Below are 7,894 nucleotides of genomic sequence, written 5' to 3'. Positions count from 1 at the left end.
AGCCATCAGATCACAAATGATTCCCGGAGCCCAAAGGTCCAACGAGGACCGTGAGAGGGTCGGATCGGGTTGCGATTCGGATCAGACGAATGATCCATATCCATGATCCGTTGATAGCGAGATCTGAACCGTTGAGCAGGTGGAGAGACGACGAAATGGCTCCAACAGCGGCTGTAAGAGGATCGGATCCGGATCCGGAAAGGGATAGGCGAATCGGGTCGTCATTCGGATCATACATCGATATCTGAGCCAATGATAGCAATCTTTGCCATCCTTTGGTTATATCAACCTCTGAAATGCCAAATGCGTTCACAAAATACAGATGATTGAGAAGAGAAAGCCGACGCTGACATACTCATCGATGACAACGACGATGACGTGCGTATCTTAACATGAAGGGGAGCAAATGGATCGGTGATTGCGTGTTGCAGTGCCGAATGGAGAAGTGGCATTGATCCAACCCTCCGACGAATATGCCCGCAGTGCTCTGTCCCTTTGGGCAACTCACATGGCCACAATGGGTTGACATTTACTATTAAGATGGGGCAATTTCGTCGTTTTATATTTCCGACGACTTCCCGAGTCAACGCCGCCGGGGAGGAAGTCAACACCGGTATTTAGTCCACCCGAACCCGATACAAAAGCCATTTAATATGCCCGCTTTTATTGACTTGACTCCGAAATGTTTTCGTTTATATAACCCCGATGGGTATACCAATAATGCAATCCTGCTTTACGATTGGATGAACGACATCATTTTACGTCATTCTACTCAATCCGATTCCGGTGCGTTGTTGGGTCTGTTGTGATTGTGTGCTACATACCCATTTTTCGTTTCAGACAATAAAAATGGACATTAATAAGAGTCTTAACGACTGTCGCTCGGAGGCTTACCGGTGAAGGAATTGCGTTCGGCTGTTGTTAGTTCCCCCTACGAGGCTTAGTGGTGGAGGTATAGCGTTCTGCTGTTGGTCGATTGAAGTTCTTCGATTGACGCGGCTCACATCTTCCTGGCTGGTGGATAAAATCGCCTCTCCCGAAGCCCTTTTTTTGGTGAGTTTTGTCTTCGGCTTTGTTTCGTGAGTTGCAATTATTGGGCTGAGAACATGATTTCTCACTGTTTTGGGTTTTAGTAGTTTCTTGTCTTTCACATCCTTGAGTAGTCTTACAATTCGATCAAAGATTAAATCTTGGTAGGGAATGGTGTGAGAATCCAACTTTATTTTCGCAGTGCGCAATGTCGTCTTTTTCTTTGCTGGTTACTGTTTGTCGTTGTCGTTCTAAAAGTTAGTGGATGATGAAAAAATTTCGATTTTCGGGATATTTTCAACGATTGATTTGTCAGTTTGGTGCTGTGGATTACCGAGCTGAAGTAAGGTTCAGTCGATCAAATTTTACTCGGCACAAGATGATGCGGTTGCCTTCATTTTGATACACGCCGATCGAACTTAGTTCTTGCGTTATGTTTGAATTTTCGCTGTCTGTTTCTTTTTTCGGTTGACTAAAATATTATTTCAGGTTCGATTGTAAGGCAAAATCGTGTATGAATCTCTTCCGGTGTTTCGCTAGAAGCTTTACATATATTTACCAATAAGCAGATGTAAGTACTTGTCGGTCATGAGTCAATCATTCGGCCTATTAAATTTGATTTTCTTCCTTCTCTCAATTTATTGCTCCTTGTCTGATGTATTATTTAATTTAGTGAGTTTGATTCTCTTGATGAATTCTTGATCGAATGATTTGTCACTCTATGATGCTTTCCTAGCTAACTTCTTGCTTTCATTAATGTCAATCCCATGATTATCCATTACTATCTCTGTCGGATGGTTTTTTAGAACCTGGAATCTGGATGACTAACCTTACCAGCATATATTAAATGCTTTGCTTTTCCAATCGCATTTGTTTCTATTTCCTCGTATCTTGGAGGTGTTATTCTGAGGTGGAATCAAGGTTTTTTTTCGCATTAAATGCTAGTGGCTAGTTTTGTATACTGATGTTCAGACTAATGCAGAATTTTCTTAACTTAGTCATTCAATGTTCTTTCAATTCAACACAGTACTGAAAAAGGTTGCTGTTAGATTTTGTCATCCAGTTTCATGAATGACCATATGTGCCCTACTTTTCCGTGGGAATGAATTTTTCGGATGGAATTATGAATTATGATTTTCACTACTACCTTCTAGAAAAATAAGCCAAACTCTTGTTTCTTTAGCACACGTTTTGGTTGGTTTGGAAAGAATTTAAAATTTTGCTCTTTTGTGCCAGATCAGCATTTGAAGGAGGTATCCATCCTTAGAAATCTATAGCATCTGAAAATTTTTTAAAGGATAACTTAGAGATTTAGTGTCCGAAGGTTTCCAAGAGTGAGAACTGTTACAATGGGAGGGGGAGAGTCCAAACATCACAGTTCTTATCGCGACTCTTATGATTATGGCCATTCTTCTTCAAGCTATGCTCCAAGGTTCTCTCCAGCTGCTTCAAATTATGTGCAGCCTGAAACAGTAAACAGATTGCAAAGAAAGTATTCAAGGATCAATGATGACTACCAAACACTCAGTCAAGTATGCTAGTCATTGCTGAAGTCATCTTCTTTTTTTTTTCTTTTTTTCCAGTTCTCCTGTTTCTAAATGTTCAAGTAAATAACATAAGTTAGCAATGTGATCTTCTCTAATTATCTTGAATAATAAAACTTGCTATTTTGTAAATTTTCTCTTTGGTTTCTTCAGTTTTGGTTGACAGTTGAAACTAACTGCCACTTCTAGAAAACGGTCGTGATGGATGTGCATATCAAGGAACATCATAGAATGATGAAGAAAGAAGTGGTGGTCACAGTTTACTTATAATAAAGAAAAGGGTAGCAGCAAAAGTTTATCAAAATTCACCTAGCAAAATTTTATATCCAATATGTTCAACTTATGCAATCTAATTTATCACACTCGTTCTTCCTGACCTATAATATATCCAATATGTTCAGCTTGTCATCCGGACCTATCAAGTTGCTCTTGGTCACACTCTTACTTTTCTATGAGATTTTCATTGATAATAACCGTGCGGCTCAAATGATTTTCCAATGACTGCCACATTCCTTTCACCATTGCCGAATATGTATTCCTGGTTCCTAAGACATGAATCTTAGGTATTCTCATTTCTGTTATATGCTTCTGTTTGACCTGACCCTTTACATATCAACCATTCATCACATATGGCCGTAGTGCTTTTTATTAGCTTCTCCAAGTCTCCAAATTGGAATGCATTCCATAGGTACCTCTTGAGTTGACCAATTAACTGAAAACTTAATAGCTGTTTCTTAATAGCTTTTTCCTCATAACAATATGTAGGCTTTGCTATGACTTTTGTTTTTTCGTATTTGTTTTCAGAAACAGCAATGCTACTTCAAAATTTGATCTTCATAGTTCATTAATCAACACTAAATCATACAGCAAATGGCATTCATTAGTGTATATCTCTTGAACACTATGTACACAATCTTTCTTAGAGATTGATGCTTTGCTAATAGGTAGAAACCTTTTGAGGTTATTTTAAGAAATCAAGTTACAGAGTATAGACCACCACCATGAAGACAATGTAATGCTTTCTTCACAGTGTATTTCTTTTGCTCAAATTTGGACCAACTTGCCTTTTGTATATATGTGTGTGTGTGTGTGTGTCCTTTAAATATTAAAAGGCTTTTTTCTTGTTCAGTGACACTTTATATGTTCCTATTACTCAAGTAGCTGCTGCAATTTAGCACCTTGCATATCTATTGATAGAGTGCATTCACATCAATTTAAATGTTCACTGCTACTGTTTGTCTTCTTTGCTTGTTATAGTACATCAATGATAAAAACAAATTTTCTCTTTACTTCTGTGCAAGTTTGAACTATATTATATTTAGATCATGAAAGTAATAATTCATCTGTTAATATAAGTAACTATCTAATTTTTTTTTCTCATTTGTTTTATCACTGTGATCTCAGTTCATTCTGCAATTACTTCTCAGTTTTATAGTAAATCTTAGGTGTAAGATCAAGTGATCCATATTAGTTATGTGAGTAATCTGAGAATGGTACATTTGTGATTTTGTTTAGGTTACTGAGGCACTTGCAGAAGCAGGTCTTGAATCATCAAATCTTATCGTGGGAATTGATTTTACAAAGAGCAATGAATGGACAGGTTCAGACACACAAATCCCACCTTTCACCCTTTTTCTTAGTACATGCTTGAGATACATAGCTGGCTATTAATTTACAAATAAAATCAATCACAGTGTTTTTCTTCTCAGACAATAAAAATACAACTTGAGTTTCTTCTTATTAGTTCCACTTTGAGATATTCATAACGCAAATTTTGTCCACTATGAGATATTGATCATAAAATTCGTAAATGTCACCCTTGTCCCTAAGATTGTTAAGATGCTTTATGTTGGGAGAACGATAACCTCTGTAGCTTTGCTGATTCTAGGTACTTACCAACTATTTCATTGTGCAGACTTTCTATTTTTGAGTTCTGTCCTTTTATGTTTAATTTGAGCCACATTTATCATTAAACATAATGATTTTCATTTACTCCTTGAATTTACTGATTGTATTGTTTTGTGCTTGTTGTTAGGTAAAGTTTCTTTCAACCGCCATTGCCTACATGACATTGGGAATACTCCAAACCCCTATGAACAGGCAATATCTATTATTGGAAGGACACTTTCTGCTTTTGATGAAGATAATCTTATTCCTTGCTTTGGGTTTGGTGATGGTCAGTGATTTATATGCTGGTTATAGATATTCATTTAGTTACATCATTTGACATGTCGTACTATGTTGTTCTGCAGTAACTAAATTTAGCTGTCAAGCCTGATGCTAAATCTAAACTCTTCTAGTCTTGGAAATGACCAAGGAATTCTAAGATAGAAATATATTATTGTTTTTATTGTGCAGCATCCACTCATGACCAGGAAGTATTCAGCTTTTATCCAGATAACCGACCGTGTAATGGCTTTGAAGAAGCACTTGAACGTTACAGAGAACTAGTTCCAAATCTTCGGCTAGCCGGTCAGTATGACTCTTAACCTTTTCTCAGATCTGGATCAGTTCTCTATGATTCCCAGTGGAACCAACACGACATATTTCACTCAGGGCCAACGTCCTTTGCACCAATTATTGAAACAGCCATAGGCATTGTCGATAACACCCATGGGCAGTACCATGTTCTACTTATTATTGCTGATGGGCAGGTTAGCTAATGCTTTTAGATAAGTTTTCTCTGTATATATTCTTCTTGTATACTGCTACATCCAGAGTGCATGTTGTTTACTCTCTGATGCATCATTCGTTTTCATTTTTGGTAGGACTTGATGCCTAGTTTTCAAATGATTTTAGTGTCACACGATAACAGTTCCCTTTTGTTTGTTGCATAGGTGACACGAAGCGTAGACACACAATATGGACAATTAAGTCCACAGGAGAGAGATACACTCAGTGCCATAGTCAAAGCAAGGTAATTATCAGATACATGACTGTCAAGATATTCCTTTTCCTTATTTAGATGCTTTTCTGACATTATTTTCTTTGCTTTTAGTGACTATCCCTTGTCAATAGTTCTTGTTGGAGTTGGAGATGGTCCATGGGATATGATGCATGAGTTTGATGACAATATACCCTCCCGAGCATTTGATAATTTCCAGGTTCCAAGATACACCTAACGAAAGTTTCATTTGCATTCAAAGTAATTGCAGGGTGAAGCATAAATTCATTTTGTCCTATGCAGTTTGTGAATTTTACTGAGCTAATGTCTAGAAACATCCCTGCCAGTAGAAAGGAGACAGAGTTTGCACTTGCTGCACTGATGGAAATCCCCACACAGTATAAAGCAACAATAGACCTTCAACTTCTGGGGTTTGTGGATAATTTTTTTTCAAGTTTCTGTTAATGATGTACAAATGTTTTATTGGCATGGCACTCTGCTGTTGCATTATGCAGTCAACGAAGGGGAGTTCCTGATAGGGTTTGTCTTCCTCCACCAACTAGGAACCCTTACTCACGGTCAAGTAGCTTTGAGCAAGGTCCTGGAATCACCAGAAGCTACCCACCTGCCACCTCTGAAAGTTCTATGGAGGATAAGCTGGTATCAATAATTTTGATTATTTCAAATTTGATTATGCTTTGCTGTGATGAAGATCCCAGATCCAAGAAAATGAAATTTAAAATTCAGTCATCTTGAAACTTGCTATTTACTTCTTCTGAGACTCATGTTTGTTGTTTTAAATAAAAAATTAAATAAATGTTGGGACTTTTTGCTTTTAACTCCTTTGTCATGCATTATTACAAACAACTCTCCCTCACACTTTCTCTTCTTCACCACAATTGTCTAAATTGCTTTAACTAAAGCAATTTAGACAATTGCTTTAGTTGTCCAAAAAAGTATTCTAAACTTTCATAAATAAATTGCTTAAATTGCTTTAACAGAACTTTTACTGATGTGGTGACTTATGACACCTGTTTGGTAAAACGTGGCACCCATGTGGGCAATATGGACTTGATTTCGTGTTCCTTTGATAGCTTAGCAAACATGTAGGTGCCAAGTCAGGGACAACAACACCAAATGGGCACGGGAGAACCCATAAAAAGTGTGAGAAATTTGTGCTCACACGCTGCCTGTATGATATTGACATAGTATTTGCACAATGTCTACATAACACTTGGAAGTTGGAAACAAGGCATTACATAGGATAATATGTAGTTGCTGACTTGCTACTTTAGGATCACATCAGCACCGAATCCATAGAAGTACCTTTATTATAGAAATCAAAGAGTTCACAAAAAATGATAAGAACAATAAATATTTGATTGTTTGTTCCTGGTGTCAGATGGTCAAAATTAAGGGGAAATTTTCTGGGACAGAATGCAAATAGTGATACAAGAGGAATATACCTGAAAGGTGTTTTATGAAAAAAAAAAAACCTGTAGAATGTTGTGAAGAAGTCATTATTGGCAGAAAAACACAATAACTGGATGTATTTGCTGACAAGTATATTATTAGCTTAACATTCTAGATGCTGATAGAACAATGTTTCTCTTTCTAACAGACCTTAAAAATAATCTGAGTATGGTGGTTTACGGTTGTTAAAATTCTAAATGATTTTTACTTGTTGGTTTGCAGATCTGTCCAATTTGCCTATGGAAATCAAAGGATTTTGCATTTGGGTGCGGACATCAGGTAAGTCAAAAGCTCTTGTTGCTATTTTAATCAATTGGCTGATCAAGCAGTGACTGAGTCTTCTTCTTTCTCAGACTTGTTTCGACTGTGGGAAAGATTTGCAGCGTTGCCCCATATGCCAAAGCCATATTACAACTAAGATAAGGCTCTACTAATGCCTGAACTTTAGATGCATAGTGAGCTACTAGTGCTTGAAGTTTGATTATTGTAAGGTGCTTGTAGGACATTATTTGCATCTGAAAGCAAATGCTGCTCTACTTGTACACAATTTTTCTGTATGATTGTGTGTAGATATCTACTTGTGTGGGATATCATCAATGTTGGTGGATCATGTTCAAGATGTTTAATCTCTCTACCTACTCTGCATATGTAATCTTGATAGCTGCTAATTCTATCCATACACATTCAAATAGTGTTCCTGAGTTATATTGAATTATATTGCTTAAAGGACATTTTATTTTTGTTTAAACAATTTGAGATGAATATTGTCTCCCGTTTTTACGGCGGACGCTGCCGGTTGTCAATCGTGCTAGAAGCCTCAAGGGCAGCATTTTGTTGAGAAGGAAATGACCCTCAGATCTTTCTGGGTTAATAGTCTTTGTTTGATAAGAGAGGCAATTTTTGTACTCGTATAAATAGGTAATATATTTTGGTTTTTTGGAGAACAAAAACCCAAAAGTGGATT

General features: G+C 37.1%; 1 protein-coding gene across 6 annotated transcripts; it reads left to right on the top strand.

Annotated features, from left to right (window-relative positions):
• The first annotated feature begins 880 nt into the window (after positions 1-880).
• LOC135609755 (E3 ubiquitin-protein ligase RGLG1-like) lies at positions 881-7,661 on the top strand. Of its 6 annotated transcripts, none has more exons than XM_065103355.1 (13): positions 881-1,053; positions 2,266-2,282; positions 2,354-2,561; positions 4,089-4,173; positions 4,609-4,749; positions 4,932-5,045; positions 5,130-5,227; positions 5,411-5,490; positions 5,572-5,677; positions 5,761-5,888; positions 5,973-6,117; positions 7,153-7,209; positions 7,284-7,661. In XM_065103355.1, exons 3-13 carry the CDS (start codon positions 2,379-2,381, stop codon positions 7,362-7,364), a joined length of 1,218 nt encoding a protein of 405 aa, XP_064959427.1. In that variant the 5' UTR covers positions 881-1,053; positions 2,266-2,282; positions 2,354-2,378; the 3' UTR covers positions 7,365-7,661. The 6 variants fall into 6 exon arrangements, with proteins under 6 accessions (XP_064959427.1, XP_064959426.1, XP_064959424.1 ...); XM_065103354.1 differs by adding an exon at positions 1,519-1,600 and having other exon boundaries at positions 2,271-2,561; XM_065103352.1 differs by adding an exon at positions 1,519-1,600 and having other exon boundaries at positions 2,266-2,561.
• The last annotated feature ends 233 nt before the right edge of the window (positions 7,662-7,894 follow it).

The sequence above is a fragment of the Musa acuminata genome, chromosome BXJ2-4 (genome assembly GCF_036884655.1).
Source record: "Musa acuminata AAA Group cultivar baxijiao chromosome BXJ2-4, Cavendish_Baxijiao_AAA, whole genome shotgun sequence".
In the NCBI taxonomy this organism is placed as follows: domain Eukaryota; kingdom Viridiplantae; phylum Streptophyta; class Magnoliopsida; order Zingiberales; family Musaceae; genus Musa; species Musa acuminata.
The sequence above is the reverse complement of the archived record's forward strand: the minus strand, read 5'-3'. Positions and strand labels throughout refer to the sequence as shown.

Bases quoted from the DNA above. Each gene is read 5' to 3' on its own strand.
- LOC135609755 (XM_065103356.1), top strand. From the start codon at position 2,379: ATGGGAGGGGGAGAGTCCAAACATCACAGTTCTTATCGCGACTCTTAT. The intron at 4,750-4,931 runs GTCAGTGATTTA...TTTATTGTGCAG, and splicing joins TTGCTTTGGGTTTGGTGATG to CATCCACTCATGACCAGGAA. The intron at 5,491-5,571 runs GTAATTATCAGA...CTTTGCTTTTAG, and splicing joins AGTGCCATAGTCAAAGCAAG to TGACTATCCCTTGTCAATAG.